The 18,087-nt window shown below is 46.1% G+C and overlaps 3 protein-coding genes across 4 annotated transcripts; 2 read left to right on the forward strand and 1 right to left on the reverse strand.

The window, feature by feature from the left end:
• Positions 1 to 11,480: 11,480 nt before the first annotated feature.
• LOC13036546 (venom peptide isomerase heavy chain) lies at positions 11,481 to 12,516 on the forward strand. The gene is made up of 2 exons (XM_033376534.1): positions 11,481 to 11,600; positions 11,659 to 12,516. Exons 1-2 carry the CDS (start codon positions 11,486 to 11,488, stop codon positions 12,429 to 12,431), a joined length of 888 nt encoding a protein of 295 aa, XP_033232425.1. The 5' UTR covers positions 11,481 to 11,485; the 3' UTR covers positions 12,432 to 12,516.
• Positions 12,517 to 14,257: 1,741 nt separating this feature from the next.
• Cdk2 (Cyclin-dependent kinase 2) lies at positions 14,258 to 16,133 on the forward strand. 2 transcript variants are annotated; one of them, XR_001451602.2, is made up of 7 exons: positions 14,258 to 14,471; positions 14,843 to 15,038; positions 15,108 to 15,218; positions 15,270 to 15,431; positions 15,487 to 15,684; positions 15,748 to 15,951; positions 16,035 to 16,133. XR_001451602.2 is itself a non-coding variant. In XM_001358048.5 (7 exons), the coding sequence occupies exons 1-6, from the start codon at positions 14,344 to 14,346 to the stop codon at positions 15,895 to 15,897; spliced, it is 945 nt and encodes a 314-aa protein (XP_001358085.1). In that variant the 5' UTR covers positions 14,258 to 14,343; the 3' UTR covers positions 15,898 to 15,942; positions 16,035 to 16,120. The 2 variants fall into 2 exon arrangements, 1 of the variants encoding a protein (XP_001358085.1); XM_001358048.5 differs by having other exon boundaries at positions 15,748 to 15,942; positions 16,035 to 16,120.
• LOC4800890 (uncharacterized) lies at positions 16,131 to 18,086 on the reverse strand. Its single transcript, XM_001358049.4, has 2 exons — positions 17,136 to 18,086; positions 16,131 to 17,066 (listed from the first exon to the last, which is right to left on the reverse strand). The coding sequence occupies exons 1-2, from the start codon at positions 17,273 to 17,275 to the stop codon at positions 16,154 to 16,156; spliced, it is 1,053 nt and encodes a 350-aa protein (XP_001358086.4). The 5' UTR covers positions 17,276 to 18,086; the 3' UTR covers positions 16,131 to 16,153.
• Position 18,087: the final 1 nt, after the last annotated feature.

Genomic DNA, 18,087 nt, shown 5'->3' on the forward strand with positions numbered 1-18,087 from the left:
GTACTTAATAAGAGAAAGTGATGCCTTGCCTAGCCACAGTGTCTGCCAAAAGGATTTGTAACTCCGAGTGGAGTGTAAAAAGCTGACCTTTGTTTGCACTTGACAGCGGCCGGACTTCAAGTCCAAACCAAGCAAAGTGTTTATTAATGTACAGAAAATATGTATTCATTGTTCATTCCAGATCACGGCTCTGGGACATTGCCTATACGCACTGTGGCCGGCCGAAAATCAATACTAGGGCAATCCGTTCAGCCGGCTTACAAGTGTAATCACTGCATGAAGAGTTGACCCCCCAAGAGGCGTCCAAGAGGATATGCCTGCTAATAGAACACTGCAATGCAATGACCTGGCAACCCCACTTGGCCTGGCCCACTTGACAACTTCGTAATCGAGAGGGACAGGGAGACGGAGACCTTGGGTCTTGTGGCACATGCCGCAACAAAGAACAACTAAGTGAAGCCGAAATCCTTTGAGAAATTAGTTGGCTAGTCCGAGGCGACTTTTCCACTTCACGCCTGGCCCGGGCTTTGGACTGTTTCCAGCTGGGGGACAGAGCAAAGGAGTCGGGGAGAAGCCGCGTGGCAAACAAATCTAAGGAATTCCACTGGCCCCTGCCATTAAAAAGCAATGCACGCACAGATGTCGGGTGGAATGCGTCAGAGATTGTTCCTGGGAATCAATCGGGAGTGACGTCAAGAACAACTTTGCTCTTTGCCTCTTGCGGTTGGACTGAAGTCAAGGTCCAGGCTTTTTGGCAGCCTTTCTGCAAATGTCATTAGCCGGAGAGTGCTGTGTGGTTTGCTGCATTTGGCTTTGGCCGGCAGCCATTTGCTACTGCATTTGGGAGTATCTGAATGAAAGCAGTCAGAGAACAGCAGGGAATCAAGTTAACAAGCAAACGCAATTACAAGCGACTAAATAGACTAAAGTTGCATTCTTAATTCCATTCAATGCCAGTGCCAGATCCAGAGCCAGAAGACACTTGCCACTCGGCCACGACGCGACAGCCTGCCCTAGAGCCGTCGCCCATTGAATGCAGGAAATTAGCGAGAGCCTCGGCCTGGCCCAGACACTGACGAGATTGTGCCCCATGCACAATCAGGCCAATTCCAAGAAGCCTGCTGACTCAATTAGAGACCGACTGGCAAGGGCACAGCTCGCACACAAATCAGATCAGATCAAGACACTGGCAGTGCGATGGCCTAGCCTTTATTAAGCCATTAAATTATTAAAGACTTAAGAGACCCCAAAATGGAAAATTTGGCGAAAAGTCAACACCTGTTGGCCTCATCCCGTTCCCGTTGCCGTTGCCGTGGCTGTTACTGTTGGCTTTAATTTGTGACGCACCTCGTCTGCTCATTCATTTCACCCCGCAGACCCTGTTACCTTGTCGTCGGCATCCCTAATTCAATTATCGGCAAGAGGAGCACGCCCTCACCAGTCGGCCCCCACCAGTCTCAGTCCCAGTCTGTCTCCCATCTGCAGGGTAAACATTTGCTTAAACTTTACAATGAAATTATCTGAGCGTGCCATGGAAGTGCACCCCGGGACTTCCGCTTTGGCCCAGCATCTATTGTGGTAGATGGTAAATTGGCAACGTAATTGGAGTGTGTTGTGGCCAACAGTGGACCATGACGTAATGAAAGGGAAGGAGTGTGACTCACTGGGGAGCGTAGTCAGTAATCAGTCATTCAATGATTAAGGGAACTCGAACTGTACCGCTTCCAACAACTCAACTCAACTGCCGACTAAATCTGGACAAATTTTGTGTCCTGAAAGTAGCGATCCATATTCCCTAACCATATTCCTCTCCTAGAAATTTTAACCTTGATCGTATGAAACTTCTGAGTGGCTAATGAAAGCTCTTTCTATGAGCAAAAGCAGTACACTCTTGTTTGATTAAATTGTAAGCAACTCCTCTAGTGGATTAACTACGAGTTTCAGTTCTCTGCACTCCCTGGCGAAATTCTGTCGCATTTAATTAAAGTCTTGCGCACAATACCCCAAGCTAAAATGTCACGGCAGTCAAGTGGTCCTTTTGGCCCTTTAAAAAATTTAAAAGTGCGCCACGTTCTTAAATATTCAATATGTCTTGTGCTACGGGATGTTGGTTGCTGGATTCTGCCTGCTGGCTCTAGTAGTGTGTGCCGCATTGTCACTGTTTCCCTCTGTGCTCGCACCGTACATAATTTAATTTGCTGGCATAATACGCTGAGCATTAACAAAGTAATTACGGGCATTATGGCAACCGCATCGGCGTAGCAGAGCAGCCTCTACCTCACCCTCAATCTGCAGTCCCGCTGCGATTGCCATGGTTGCCATGGTTGGCAGATGAAATGAGGAACGACCATTGTGGCTGCCATCACTCACCAACCCACACCCACCCACACACACACACACAAGAGCGCACACAGGGGCACACAGATGACAGATTTCCGCGTTTCCTAATTAACGAAACACTTTCAGCTGGATGGCACTACCGAGTGGAAAATTATTCAGCGCAAAAACTCAACATTTTAGATAAGTAGAAAAAAGTCAGAATGACTAAAAGGGCGCCCCATCAATCAGCATGAAAACGGGCGATTTACTGCATCAAGCGAAAGATATGAAGGTACAAAAAAAAACTAGTCCCATAACCACTCTTCCAGGGGAAAAAAAATACATTTTGGAGGGTCCCATTCAATTGAATTCATGAATTAAATAAAGACCAAACCGAGCCGCTGCAAGACAGTCATCTCACAGTCCTTTAAGTCAGTTTCACTGATTTAATTAGCCTCCATCAAGCTGACATTTGTCGGGTTGAATTTTAAATAAATTCCGAGCTGTATTTGTGCTGGCTGTCGCTTATCTCTTAGCCGTTTGTCTTTTGGAAAATCTAAATGTAAATAAATAAAACAAGAAAGGTCGCCACAATATCTCCCAACGCTAAGCGATGTCGGGAATTGCGAAGGGGAAGACAAAAACCCCAGAGAAGGGGGGAAAAAAATGCAGCTTTAAATACGGAGACAGCAAATGAATTTCGTGAAAATGTCAGCCCCGATGGGAGGCGAAAATGAGCGGATCGGATTGTCCATGAAATAAAGTGAATTAAAATGAAGGAGAAATACGTGTACAGTGTACACAGGGCCCCTCCACTGGAGGCATAGCCCCGTTGTCAGTGGCGACTTTTGATTGTTGCCAGCAGAGTTTTTCCTTGCCTCTTCTGTTTGTCTGGCGTTTCTCGTCATTCTGCTGTGCAAACGGGAATAATCAAATGCACGCTGCTGCCACGCAGCGGCTTCAAGTAAAGTGAAAGTTAAATAAATTCCCGACTGCCTTTCGGCAATATTCACGTACGCACACAAGCGAAACAGGAGCCCCATACTTTCATACACTCCATTGAGTTTACCGCGTAATGCGTATACGACGTGTGTGCTGCACCAAGAGTGCATTTTCCTCACGTTATTAATATGCCATTTTCATTTTTGTTCCCTGTAAATTTTAATTCCACTCAATGCAGTGAACTTTAACGTTAAAACTGCCAGCGAGGACTAAATAAATATTTTCGTAAGAGAGAACAAAAAATTAATGCCAAGAAAAATACGCATAATGTCTCTTGTGGCACTCGACAGCGCGTGGGCGTGGTACAGGCGAAGTTGCCCTTTGGCAACTGTGCGAAAATCCAAAGTCAAAGCCAGTGGCAAGACGATGGCACGATGGAAGTGTGGCTTTGGGCACACCGGAATGGAACACAATAACGTTACGACAATAAAGCTGCCTAAATGCTCCCTGGCCTGCATAATGCGCTAAATCTCGTTGTTTACTCGTATCTGTATCTCCAACCGGTCGTGAACTTTTGAAATGGAGATTTATGGGCAAAGTTAAAGTTTCCAAGGGATCCAGGACTGCCTGTAAGGATCGTCGGGCAGGCCCGAAGTCAGTCTCTGAGCCATTAATTGGCAAAGTGTGTGCCACAAGCCGCCTGTCAACGTCCAGGGCCAGGGCCTGGCCCAGGAATCACCTGTTGATTTCACTTGCCGTCTGACCGGGCCTTAATTAAAGCCCTCCAGCCAGGCCCCGTCAAGCCAGGCCAGGTCAGGACCGGCCAACTTTTCTTATCTCTGGCGAAAAGTTCGACTCTGTTCGTCTGTGGCTCTAATGAGCGGACAGCAATAGGTACAGAATAAAACAAATTAATCCACTTTGCTGAAATTTGTCAAAGTCAACTAACCAGCGATGGGATTGAGGGAGAGCGGGAGGGGGAGGAGAGAGATGTAAGATCCAACTGCAGAGACATAGCAAATAAACTTGTTTGATTCAATGTGACGGGCATGTCTAAAGCAGGACAAAAGTTTGCCAATAAAAGATGACTGAAGTCAAAGCGAAACCAAATCGAAAAACTAAGTAGTGATGGAAATAAAATTGAAGATATGTACCTTAATCGAAGAATGGAAAGCTCTGAGAGAGCATGTCTTATATACGATTAATATTTAGAAAAGAAATAACAAAGACAATTGCAATCTGTCAAAGCCATGAAGTTCGATTAAACCTGATGTCGTTGTTCGGTCCATTTTTGTGTTAAATTATGCATGAAACAACACAATAAGGCAAATCAACGAGTGATAAAAAGCACATGATAGGCATAGATGGCAAACAGACCGGTACTCAACACTCTCGCACAGACAGACTTCTCAAATTGTACACGGAAAACCTTTTACTTTAGCCATTTAGTTAGTTAGTAGTGACACTCGTATGAATTATTATTGTTCGGGGAGTGACAAAGGAGGTCACTGCCAATGCAAAGCGGAGAAAAAGTTGACAACAACAAGTTTACAGGACAGGGATTATGACAAGGCTTTAGCGATGTAACAACGCGCTAAGGTCCCGATGCTGACGGCATGCCTATTGTTGGCGCTAATGACACTTTTATAACTTTTTATAGATTTTCCACCCACACATAAACACACACATAATGTGAACTCTAGGGCCATTTATCGTGGCAGCAGCGACAACAATCCTTTTTGTAATACAGCATAATACACATACATATATGTAGGAGTATAAACGCTGTCGACGTTTATTTCGCCTTCCTTTTCAAAACTTATTTACTAGAATGTGCGGAAGATGCTGCCGGATTTGTAGAGTCCCCTCCCCTCCCACCACCCCCCTCAGATACATCTATCTAGATGCTCGTGTGTGGGTGTGTATCTAGTGGTTGTTGCTATAGTATTTTTCTGTTTGGTTTTCTCTGTGTGTGCGAATGGTGAGAAGGCCTGCCCTGGGGGCGCACGGCGCGTATACGCAACGTGACGCATACGAAGCAGCAGCAGCAGGGAATCAGGAGTAGGAGCGAAACAAACAAGCCGCAATATAATTTCGCAACAAATTTCAAATGCTAGGCATGAACAACTTTTAAACTTAACCCCCAATGCACATGTGTGTATGTATGTACCTAAAGCCGTAGTATGTATTCCCTGGGCAACACTGATGCGTGGCAAGTTCAATTTGGAGTTAGATAAATTCAAATGGGGATGGGTAAATGGGTAAAATCAGAAGTAATCATCTTCAGCACCCACGAGTTTCCTCCCTTCGGTTCGCGTTTCGGGATCGCTTAGTTTGATTTTATGGAACTTAAAACGCTTATCAGTCAAAGTTATCACTCTCAGAACAGAGATAACCATATGACATTGTATGCATAATTATAGAAAACACAAGCAGACAATATCTTCTACCTTGGAAGTGTACAATTGACAATTTCGGAGGCAAATAGTCTTGAGCCGTACAGTACACAAGATCTGGAGCCCTGAGGATGAGATCTCCCTTTTCGGAAGACCTTTCAATAGGCGAAATAATATTTCAGAAGATGCAGCGTCATCCCAAGGATATAGTGCAAGTTGGTTCAAAAGGTTGCCCAATATGGAAATTCTTACTAATCAATATACCTCTCCAGATATCAGACTATGAGAAGACATTCCATTGGACAGTATCAGACGGATATCGTGGCCATCATAGCAAGAAAAACCGCCTATCTCTCGGCTGTCACAGAGGCCTGCTTCTTCAAGGGAATCTCACCTCACTCCCTGAACATTACGTATCTGAAAAAAATCAACGAAAAGCTATTTGACATCACCAAACAACTTATTAACTTCTGCGACAGATACAAGTACGAAATAGTTCGAGAAGACTCAGCCAAGTCGGATGTTAAGAGTGTGGCAATAAGTAACCATCCGACGGTCTCCATCAGTATCCATCAGTATTCAGGAAGTGCTCCAGACTCATGTGCAGGAAGGTTTCCAGCCAACTCGTCTCAAATTGGGATATAAATAAACAACAAACCACGGGCCCTCCCAAGGCAATCACATTGTCCAACAGCCGCAAAATTCTCAACGAAAACATGTAAGTATTACACAAAAAAGTCAAATACTGTCAAATGCTTTACGGATTTGCTTAAAACATGCATCACCACTGCTGATGTTCAGTACGCATCCAAATCGCTGGAATCACCACAATCAGCAAGGGCATCTTCAGTACGAGTTGTCCGATAGGCCCTTCGGTGCGCATAATCGAGGAGGACAAGGTCACACGGCGATTGGCAGCAGTCAGGCCTTTGTGCATGGGTAGGCGCTGCACTTTACAAACTCAGCAAGAACTTCGCCGTCGCTTCGGCTGTGGTTTTTCAGAGTTAGGCTGTTTCTGCTGTTTCATCTTCGACGAGAAGCCCAATACTGTTGGGTTGAAACTGAAGATTGTCGGCGAATTTGTTGACACTATGGGACCCAACGAGGTAGGAGAGTTTTACTTTGACGGTGGAGAGTTCTGGCCCGGCTACTATGGCGACCCGGAGGCAACGAGGCTATGGGTTGCTTGGGCTATGTGAATGACGATAGGTACGTGTATACGTGTGAAACTTAAGAAGGATCTTCTGAAGTACCGGAGCAATAAATATTATCCACACGAGCTCGAGTACATAATCTCCCAAATGCCGGTCGTTTTAGAGGTCTTGACTGAGGCAAATGGGGACAAAGACGCTGCCGCTGTCGTCAAGAAGCCGAGTGTCCAATTGAATGAACAGGAAGTCTTGGACTGCGTATCTCGGCGGTGACCTGATCATTAAGGACTTACCGCGAAATGGCAATGGTAAAACCAATCGAATGGCCACCACGTAAACTTCCTTCAGGCCAAGGGTATTTCATAAGGTGGTTATTTTACATTCTGTTATCGCCTTGGAAAAGGCTCACAAATGCTCTCTTATCCCTGGACTAGTCATCGAAGGAAATATATTTAGCTTGTCGGTGAGGCTATGGCAATTGTTCTTCCGTTTCTGTCCACGTGTTCCCCTAAGTTTTGTTTCTGTTTATAGTCCTCCTCCTCCTTTCACATGGATACATATACGTGTACTATAGAAAAGAAATATAGTACACGTGCGGACGTACCAACAATACCAATACACAAAGGTTCATCTACGAGTAGTCGCATGAGCGGCATTTGTAACTGGTTTGCTTTTGTTCGAATTACAAGTTGCATTTTTGCCCGCCATTTGCTCTTATTGTCGACAATGGCAGGACCTGCGACCAGCACATGGGTATGGTTGTTGCTATTGCCGCTGTGTCAATATCCTGGCAGCATTGTTATTATTGCAGATGGAACATGCGCCTGCTCGTTAGCTGAAAAGTCGGTAGTTCCAGGGAGCATTGTCTACCCGGTCGATGTCCTTGTTTTCATCACCAACTTTGACATTTGATCAACACCATTCAAGGCAGAGGAGCCTTCTGAACGGGGGGTTGGGTTGGGGTTCAGATTAAAGCTGTTAGCTAGCAATTGGCCTCATTTATTCCATTCTGTCTGTCAGGGGGGGGCCCGCAACATGCTTTCACTTTAACGAGTGCAATTTCCATTACCAATGTCCTGCCTACGGGAGAAAATTCGGGGAAAATTCTGTCAGTTAGCCACTTTAAATGGACCACAAATCGTTTGCTAACAACGCTCGAATTAATGAATTAATTAATTTGATTTACGCTCAATTAAGTAATGTCGATTTCGCGCTGCACCGAATCGGAATATACTCATAAATAAATGAGCAGCGGCGGCAGTCGCCAATCAAATGAATCTTTTATTCATATTTGTTCGAGTTCATTCAATTGAAATGTACATATACTGAACACACTTTTTTGTCGTTTCGGAGGGATTATTATGCAATAATTATGAGCAAACAAGAATCAGCATTAATTTGTTGTATACAACATACTTTACATTCGATTCAATGAAGATGGATTGTCAGGAAGTTGAGCGGAATTTCCCAGCGTTTGAATAATCGAAGCAGTACAACCACTCAATAACTGGATTAACTAGCTAAGTACATATATACTAAATAGCAGCCACTGGGCTTATAAATGATACGGCTTGGCTGGGATGCACCTCAATGCTTGCTGAAGTGCCGAACAGAAGCCCTAACAAGCAGCAGTGCGGCCAACTGAACGAATCGCAGGTTAGGTTTCGAATCACGAAACTGGACGAACACCCTTGGATCGCCCGGATCGAGTTCACTGACTCCCTGGGAGACCGAGACTATGAGTGTGTGGGTGCACTCATAGGTCCCCGTCATGTCGTCACAGCTGCTCATTGCCTGACTGGTTTCGGTAGAGAGGTCTCGGCAGTTGTCCTCGGCGACTGGGACAACGACATTACCGAGCGGGACTGCAATTCCCATCGAGTTGGCCAGGAACGTGGAAATCTCTAACCATGTTCAGCCCATATGCCTGCCCACAGCCGAAGAACTTTCAAGTGGTACCGACGACACAACTCTCCAAGTGTCGGGCTTCTTGAGACCTAAAAAACGGGCAATACCTAAGAGAATTAAGATGCCGTTCCAGAAAGTCAGCACCGAAGAGTGCCGGAAAAAGGATGGACACAATGTAATAGCTACTTCGAACATTTGCGGGATCACCGACTTTCAGCCCCTTTCAGGGACTCCCCTCATCGAGGCCCATGGAGGGGATCCACGTAGGTTCCATCTAGTTGGATACTAACTAGTTTGCATACTAACGTTCGTTTGCATCGCGATTGGATTCTGCAGAACTCAAAAATCTAGCCACTGTTTAAATATCCCTTATAGCGGCCTTGCTGGGTTTTTCGACAGGTTGATTTATGAATAAAGCTGAAATCGCTTGACGACTCCTGAATTTTGGGATTTCTTTCCACCACTAATAGATTGAAAATTCTTTGAGGTTATTTACACAAAAGTTACCCCATTTCTGACCCGAACCCGAACGCATAAATCACAAGGAGACCCAAAACACAGTTGGGGACCGCACCTTTGGGCTGTCGCCTGCCCCGAAATTGGATTCTTTTAGCCACCCATCGCTTTCGGTGCTTCATGCTGCTTTCTGTTTTTTCGGGCAATGCAGTTTTCGGCACTTGGTTGGCGCCAAAAACCGTAAGTACATATCAGCATGGCATAATTTATATTTCTCACTCCCCTGCCCCACCCCCAACCAGCAAGTCGGGCGAACTCCTTCGTTATCGAGAGCAAGCAACCGAGCAGCAGTCGTAGGAATATGGAAATGTGGAAACAGCTGCAGCCATAAATTCCGGTCTGTGCCAGGTCGGGCAGGGGAAGAAACGAAACGAAGCACTTGAACAAGTGGAGTAATAGATTTGGTTTGCCATTCGAATCACTGCTAATTGTCGACACCCGCTCCGCAGCGGGCAGGGGGACTCCATGAAGTCATCACGAAGGGTCCTGTCAAACAGCGTGATTCAGCGTTTCCAATGATTAATGAGCCATAAAATGCAAAGTTCGGTTGCGTTGCGCGCCAGAACACGAAAAAAAAACAAAATCTCTTGCTCTCACTCTCTCTCTCTCTCTCTACAGAAGCCCAGCAGGCAAAACACATGCTCCGCAGATCAGAATGAACAGGACCAGCCCGCAAATGTTCATGGCATTTTTATTGCAACTCGTAAAACACAAATTGAGACAGCATGAAGTGCGTGCGGCAATTACAGGCAATTAAATTTGTAAATGCATGAAATGTCTTTTTAAACGCTTGTAGCATTTCTGCGGAGTGGATTATCGGACTTCATTTCTCAAGAAAATTATGCCAACGCCTTTGTAGGGCTACGCAGCTCAATAATCAATAGATTACAGCCAGTGGTGCAGCAGTAAAGTAAAACCGTATTATTGTTTGTTGTTTGCACATTGTAAGCTGCATTCACATGTATACATACATATGTGCTCTCGCACTGCAGCTGCCTATGCAGCCGTTCTCTCGCGTCTTTCGGCTTTTCTTTCGCTCTCTCGATCTGTCGCGCTCTCGCTGCAGCGCGCTGATCAATTCGACCAGCCTGCCTGCGAATTTAGTCGGCACCTAGCAGCTCGTGAGCCGAGCTAATCATTCAACAGCCTCGTCGTGCTCTCTTCGTTAACCTAACTCGTGCCTTTCGCTGTCCCTTCGACTCTGTATCGCACTACATACATACCTACATATATATACGCAGCTGACAAAGCCCAGCAGCTCAACAGCCTTCTCATCGTCAATTCAGTTTTTATCCAACCACGAGAGAGCAGAGCGGATCGGAGCAGACCAGTTCAATATGTATTCATCCAGATCAGTGCCTATTTTCTTGGTATTATCTTTTATTACGCTGAGATGTATGTTTTGATTACGCGGTTGAGGCTTCTTTAATATATGTACATGCATATACGTTTTTTTTTACAGATGCAGCATTGGCCACCAAAGTATTTGATTGTGTGAATGCATTAACCAATGATACGGAATCGATTGGAAAGATTATGTATTACAGTCCAAATTTCGACCACCTGTATCACTGCTCTGGCGTTGCTATCACCATTCGCCACATCCTGACGCCGGCGCACTGTGTGATTTGGAAGGCCCAACGGGACTACAGGTTCAGGACTAAAAATAAAATACACCCCATCAGCCAGATTTTCATTCATCCGAAATACACTTTGGACCGCTCTGACAACAATATCGCAATACTACAGCTGGAAGGCGATCTTAACATGGCATCCGGCCTGTCTCTTGCCGAGGACGTAGACCCCGGTTCCCTGATCGCCCGGCGCTTCGATGTGGTGACCCTAGGTCAGGGCAAAAGTGGAACACGGAGCCATCGAACAACTAAAATTACGAGTCAGGCCTACTGCCAGCGCAAATTCGAGGGTCTGGCCATAACGGAGCTTGAGGTGTGCGCACACATCCCGACAGACAGGCCCGTGTTGGCAGGTTCGCCCTTGGTGGGCATCAAAATGGAGAACGGCACTGGGGCATGCAACCTTTTGGGGATTTCCCTGCATGGATTGGCTAAGAACAATCCGCAAATGCCGACCCTATTCGCACTCATTTCAACGCACAGGCAGTGGATTGAAGAGATAACTAGTTATAATTACACCAAGTCGAGCATACAGAGAGAGAGTTAAAAGTATGTATATGAAATTATATGTAAAGCCCTGCGGCTCGATAAACTTTAATCAGCGGTTCAGAGACGGCGAATGATTCAATCAATTCAGTCTTTGTTGGTTCGACGTCCTATTCACAGCTCACACAACGAGATGCCGGGATCTAGGGTATTTGTATTTGTGAACTCTATTGTTCTATCCGTGCTAGGTAAGATGACCAAGGTTCTTGAGGCGACACCAATTAAATTCCTCCTTCCTGAACTCAGCCATTGCGGTAGTGTGTGAAGAGGAAGCATGTGGCAGACTGGATGAGAGACAGCTCTACACGAACAAGGTGTACGCCGAGCAGGATGAGCAGCCATGGCTGGGACGTCTTGTCTATAAGAACAGTAGTGAGGCATTCATATTTCATTGCGTAGCCGTGCTCCTCAATGCCCGGCATGCCCTGAACCCCGCCAGCTGTTTCTATCGAAACAAAAAACCACACACGCCCTATGCGGTTCTGTTCGACACCTCCGACTGTGAGTCCAGCACACACACAAAAATGTTCTCGATTGACAAGTTTATTGTGCATCCCGACTACAATATCAACACACTTGGGGATGACCTGGCTGTTATCAGACTGGATCGCGGTGTGCCCTTCTCTATCTTTGCTCAGCCCATTTGCATGCCACAGCCCTGGGAGGGTCCAACTACTTTTGTTGCAACTAACGTGGACCTGATTGGTTACGATGGGCAGGACGGCAAGAAAATGCATAGCCTCCGCATCAAGACTTATGCGAACATCCGCGATAAGCAGTTTTGTAAGAAAAGCTACGAGCTGATCACGGAGCATCAGATGTGCGGACATGTTGAAGGAGCGGATCTGCAGTATGGGTCGGCTTTGGTAGGCGTTCGTGTGGAGAACGGCGTGCCCAAAAACTACTATCTTATCGGCAATTTGATGGGCAGATTTGAATCGTACCTCGAAGCGCCATACCTGTTTATGTTTATTGCCCCATACAGTGATTGGATTTTGGATAATATTCAGGCAATTTGATTTTATATATATTTTTTTTAATTTATATTGTTATTTGAAAAACTTTTTGAATGTAAAGAGGAATCGATATATAGAGGACATATATTTTGAAACACTCACATAAATTTCAAATAAAACTAACATTTCCATCGAAAATTGTTCGATATATGTACATATGGAGCTATGCATATAGACCATTATAAAACGGGTTCAATTTATTTTGAACCAGCAAATTCCATTTAAAAATAACCATGCCCGACCATGTTTGTGAGCTTGTGCATCTCCCCGTTCCGAACCCCCTTAGAACATCCTTAGATTTTAAGCTGCTCAGCAAAATTTTCAATCAGCTTAATACACGCTTGGGCTGCCATAAATGCATTCACCACAATATGACCATACCCTTTGTTTCCATGCGTCTTTCACCTGAGAAAATTATATCTGCAGGAGGTGCACCCATCCGCTGCCCAGCCCACCTATTAGTTCGACTCCTCCTCACCTCGTCGCTGAAATTATTGTGTTATCGCACGGTGGCAGCATTCAGAGCTCCAAACAACTAATAAGCTTATTAATCGCTGGGGCATACATAAATGCATCAATCCCTAAATGGTCAACGTGCATGGAGCAGAAACACACAAATGGGCCTGTTGCCAACAAAAGGACATCTGAAGATGTTGCAGGAGCCAATCTAGGCCAAGATGTTCCTTGGACAAACATTCCTAAACAATATATTTTTTGCGGCCTCTCCGAAGTGAGGCGTGAGGTGTTCGTCGAGGCTTGTAGCTGCTGTGAGGTGGCCTAGGATTTTTCGGGTCCGCCGAAAATTAGGCACCGTCTAACGAGCGGCAAGACAGAAATTCTCTTTAATAGTTGGCAGAGAGGGCCAGGGATCAGTGGGTCAGAGCCAGGTCAAACTTCCTCATCGAAGAAGATCGGGTTCGTAGTAGAAACCAGTAGTAGTACCAGGGACCGGGGCTCCTCCACCTCCTTCCACAAGAGCACGCGCCGACTGCTGCCATCCAGGCGGGCGACCTCGATGAGACGAACCTGCGCATCGGACCATCGGATGCCGTCCGGCCCAATCAGACCCGAGTCCACGATCCGCTGCACATAGGAGCCATTGAGAAAGGCCCGGAAGATGCACTTGGTCTTCTAGTCAGTCCAGTAGATGCGCCTCTCCGCCACCGACACGTCCAGGGCGTGCGCATCGCCCACATCCTTGAAGGGTATCGTTCGTCGTCGTGGTTCCGTTCCCGTCGCTGTACTCGGTCGAGAGAACAGCAGGAAGGCGGCAGGCACAGGTACAGGCGGTGGAGCAGGCCCCATTCCCCACGGCTCCCGCACGTTCTCCACGGACTTTCCATCGCACCAGACGCCAGAATCCCGAAGACGCCGGTGTCCAGATGCCGTTGAAATACCTTTAAAACAGAAACTAACTAGTTTTGGCCTATATTGGTGCATTAGATAACAAACATTTCCTCCATTCTAGATCATCCATTTCCCAGGGTATGCAAAATGTTGCTCAATCCGCGCCATGTTGGGGAACAATGCTGCTCGATTTCACGGCACATGAGTCTGGCCCATACAAATTGAATGTTGCCAGCAACATAAGACGTAAGAAAACGTAAGTGAGAATGGAATGCAAGGGACATTGTTGAGGGGAAAAAGACATTGTGGCGAGGAAAAATCCCAGAGAAAATCCCAAAAAAGTCCCATGTAATTTTGACACTTTCATGTAATTTTTACACCTTCATGTAATTTTGACACTTTCAAAAATGAGCTGCCACATCTCTTAAAAAAGGTTTCAACATTCCGGTATCGATAGCACTATCGATATATCGATATTTTCTAGCCTCGCTTCTGCCATCCCTGTATGGGCTGCATTCCCTCCAATTTTTTGATTACTAATGATTGAACGATTGATTGATTTAACCCGATGACAACTGTTTTAGACAACTTCCTACGAGCCGAGAAAATCGGCGAAGGCACATACGGCATTGTCTACAAGGCGCGCAGCAATTTAACTGGTCAGGATGTGGCTCTCAAGAAAATCCGTCTGGAAGGGTACGTAAATCAACATCGATGTCCTGGAATTCGCATCTAGAGTCCCAGCATCAAAGCGTTGTGCGGCCAACAAACGGCAGTCGGCATATGGCGTGTAGTGCAGATATACACAACCTGGGATATGATATGCATCCTGGCTGCTGACGCCGCGTCCTTGACGAATGTCAAACACCTCGCAGGCTCTGTAGCAGACCCTGCTGCACAACGCAGCCCGGATTCTGTGTGTGCTGCGCTGTGTTCTTAGAAGCCGTAGCACCACATGATTCGGCTGCGTGGTCAGCCACACCTTCAGTCTCCAAGTCGCATTCATTAATACTGACATTATGTATACACATGTGTTGAGTTTACTGACTTTTCCCTCGTTATTGCAGTGAGGATGAAGGCGTCCCTTCCACAGCCATACGTGAGATATCCCTGCTGAAGAATCTCAAGCACCAGAATGTGGTGCAGCTGTTTGACGTGGTTATTTCTGGTAATAATCTATACATGATATTCGAGTATCTCAACATGGATCTGAAGAAACTGATGGACAAGAAGAAGGATGTCTTTACGCCACAGTTGATCAAAGTAAGTTCATCTAAGTAAGCCTCCATACATATGTATGTATGTATATACAAACGCGTTCACTCTTTTCAGAGCTATATGCACCAGATATTCGACGCCCTCTGCTTTTGTCACACCAATCGTGTACTGCACCGCGATCTCAAGCCGCAGAATCTACTCGTAGACACGGCGGGCAGAATAAAGGTAGGCATCAAGCTGTAATCCCGTTAGTTGCTTGCTAATTCATCGCTGTAGTTGGCAGATTTCGGGCTGGCACGAGCCTTTAATGTACCCATGCGACCGTACACCCACGAGGTGGTCACGCTCTGGTACCGAGCACCGGAAATATTGCTGGGAACTAAGTTCTACTCGACTGGAGTGGACATCTGGAGCCTGGGCTGCATTTTCGCCGAGATGGTAGGTTATGCGGATTGTGTTTATGGTGATTACCTCATTCAAGATTATTTTTCAGATAATGCGACGATCATTGTTTCCCGGGGACAGCGAAATCGATCAACTGTTTCGGATCTTTCGCACTTTGAGCACGCCCGACGAAACCACATGGCCTGGTGTGACACAGCTGCCGGATTTTAAGGCTAAGTTCCCAAAATTTCAGCCCTCCAATGTGCCTGCACCCATCCGCGAGCACGAGGCACATGATCTTATAATGGTGAGCGATCAAATCCCAAACAAATCCATCAGCGTATATCTATAATGTTACTTTGCTGTACAGTCGATGCTGTGCTATAACCCCAACATGCGCATCTCCGCCAAGGACGCCCTTCAGCATGCATATTTTCAAAACGTTGAGCATGTGGATCATGTTGCACTGCCAGTGGATCCCAATGCTGGCAGTGCATCTCGTCTCACGAAGCTCGTCTAATCGTCGCATATCCCCGGATCAACCCTAGCTAATTTCTTGTGATCTGTTAGTATAGTAAGTCAACTGACTACCTCATTACCGCTTAACAAATAATATATAACTAGAGAAATTACATGTGACTGTTATCTTCATTACAGCTGCCATCTCCATATCATCCTTTTAAAACACACACTCACACGCATACAAACAAATCCTTTAAATACATGCTCATGTCCATCAGGTATTCGATAAGTTTATTAAGATATTTTGGTTTATTTCACCAGGCGCGCAGCGAATAGTAGCGGTTCTGGTTCCGAGGAGAAACCTTGGCACCTGAGTCTGAAATTGCAGTGACGCCACCATTGCGCCCTGACTGGCGTTGGCGCTGGCGATTGGGTTGATCGTCACGCATATACGTGCCTAGAGCATTGCGCATGCTCTCGGAGAGCGGTGACTGACTCGCGGCGTCATCGTCTTCTTCGCCAATGCCGTAAGACGTTGCATCGGTCAGTGCTGTACTATCGTTCGAATCAATTTCATCGTCTGTGTCTTCGTTTTGATTGGCCGAGTCGCTGGCGTCGACTGTGCCCACTGCGGACAACGGCAGTGGCCGCAGAAGAGCAATCTTTTTGGTGTTGATTTTACCCAAAACTGTCGGCTCCTGTGGCTCCCCCTCCGATGCGGGATCAAAGTGATTGTAGTAGTTTGCCTGAAAGTCTTGCGGGCTGAAGCGCTGCACTCCGTAATAGCTGCCGGAGTTAGTGTCGTAGAAGAACATAGGCTCGGCTGGAGGCAACGGAGGTGCATAGTAATCGTACGGATCATACTCCTGCGCGTCAAAGGCGGGCCTACGTTTCTGCTGCTTGCGGCGCTTTCGTTTGCGTTTCTTGGAGCTCTGCGACTCTGGAGTCGGACTCTCTGGCTGTGGGTCCAGGTCCTCGTCCAGAGACTGAAGGAACACGGGCGATGTCTCAATGATATTGGCGCTGCCATCGTTAAAGAAGTTGGCCAATGGATTGGTCAAGTTTCGCCAACTTAACGAGGGCTGAACACTTCGAATGAAACTATTCCATACGCGGACTAGTGGACGCTCTGTGGTTGTCGTTGGCGCAGCCTTGCCTTGGATGTCATGGATGCGACGCCTCCGGTACCCACCGCTATTATTCGGCAACAGGACATACTGGTAGTTACTGGAACAAAAGAAGTAGTACATAAGTATATCTCTCCATAGACTAATTACAAGTTTGTATATTTCGCACTCTTTATTGGCTGGCTGCCGTGCCTGTGGCCGCCCTGGCCCTTGCTGCACCTCCAAAGCCGGCATCCTGGCTGATTGAGTCTGAATGGGATAATTCCATGCTACAAAGAGCAACAAAGCTGTCACCAATTGCCAATGCATGGCTGTTAAGTGTAATGTCTGTGGGTGAAGGCTAAGCTCTGGCTGCGTGCGCTGCCCTTTCTGGTCTCTAGCACACTGAGACGAATCCGAGATGCGAACCTAGTGGTCAACAACACTAGCTGGTAGCATGGCCATTGTTTTGTCTTCGAGCGCATCTCATTAGAATTTTGTATTTTAGCGAAACTCTCAATAACCAATTTGATATAAAATGGCATTGTTCCAAGTCCCAGCTAACCCAATTCTGAGGGTGTCGACAAGAACGTCTTTCCCCCGCGGCTCGGTGACAGATGCCAATCTCGCCCATACATATGCTAATGGACTTTTAGAGATTACACAATTAATATGCCATTCAAGGTATCGTCTGTGATTAAGAAACTCGTTTGCTTCGCCTTGCTCTGATCTGGGAATGCGTCAGTTTTCTGATTTCCAAAAATTTTGCCAACCTGGCCGTGCTGAATGGACGGTTGGCGAAATGCTTTCTCCTGATGAATTTGTGTTTATGGGATCATCTCCTTATCGCGAATACTATTCGATGGCCAGTCTTAATATGACTGTTTTTATTGGAGCATTTTCGCGGCCCTCTTACTTTTTTATGGCCTGCTTCTTTTTGCCATCCTAAAGTGGTAATAACTATTGAATGTCTCCATTTGGGCGGGCTTTATTTGCTTCGACATGTGGAACAATTTAGAAATTTAATTTAAATTAAGAACATGTCCAGGTCTCAATTATATATGTAGCTCAAAAAGAAAGGAAAGCTGGCCTAATGGGACGTAACGATCGTATTTCTGAATGAAATTAAAACTAATTTCAAA

Source organism: Drosophila pseudoobscura, chromosome 2 (assembly GCF_009870125.1).
Source record: "Drosophila pseudoobscura strain MV-25-SWS-2005 chromosome 2, UCI_Dpse_MV25, whole genome shotgun sequence".
Lineage (NCBI taxonomy): Eukaryota > Metazoa > Arthropoda > Insecta > Diptera > Drosophilidae > Drosophila > Drosophila pseudoobscura.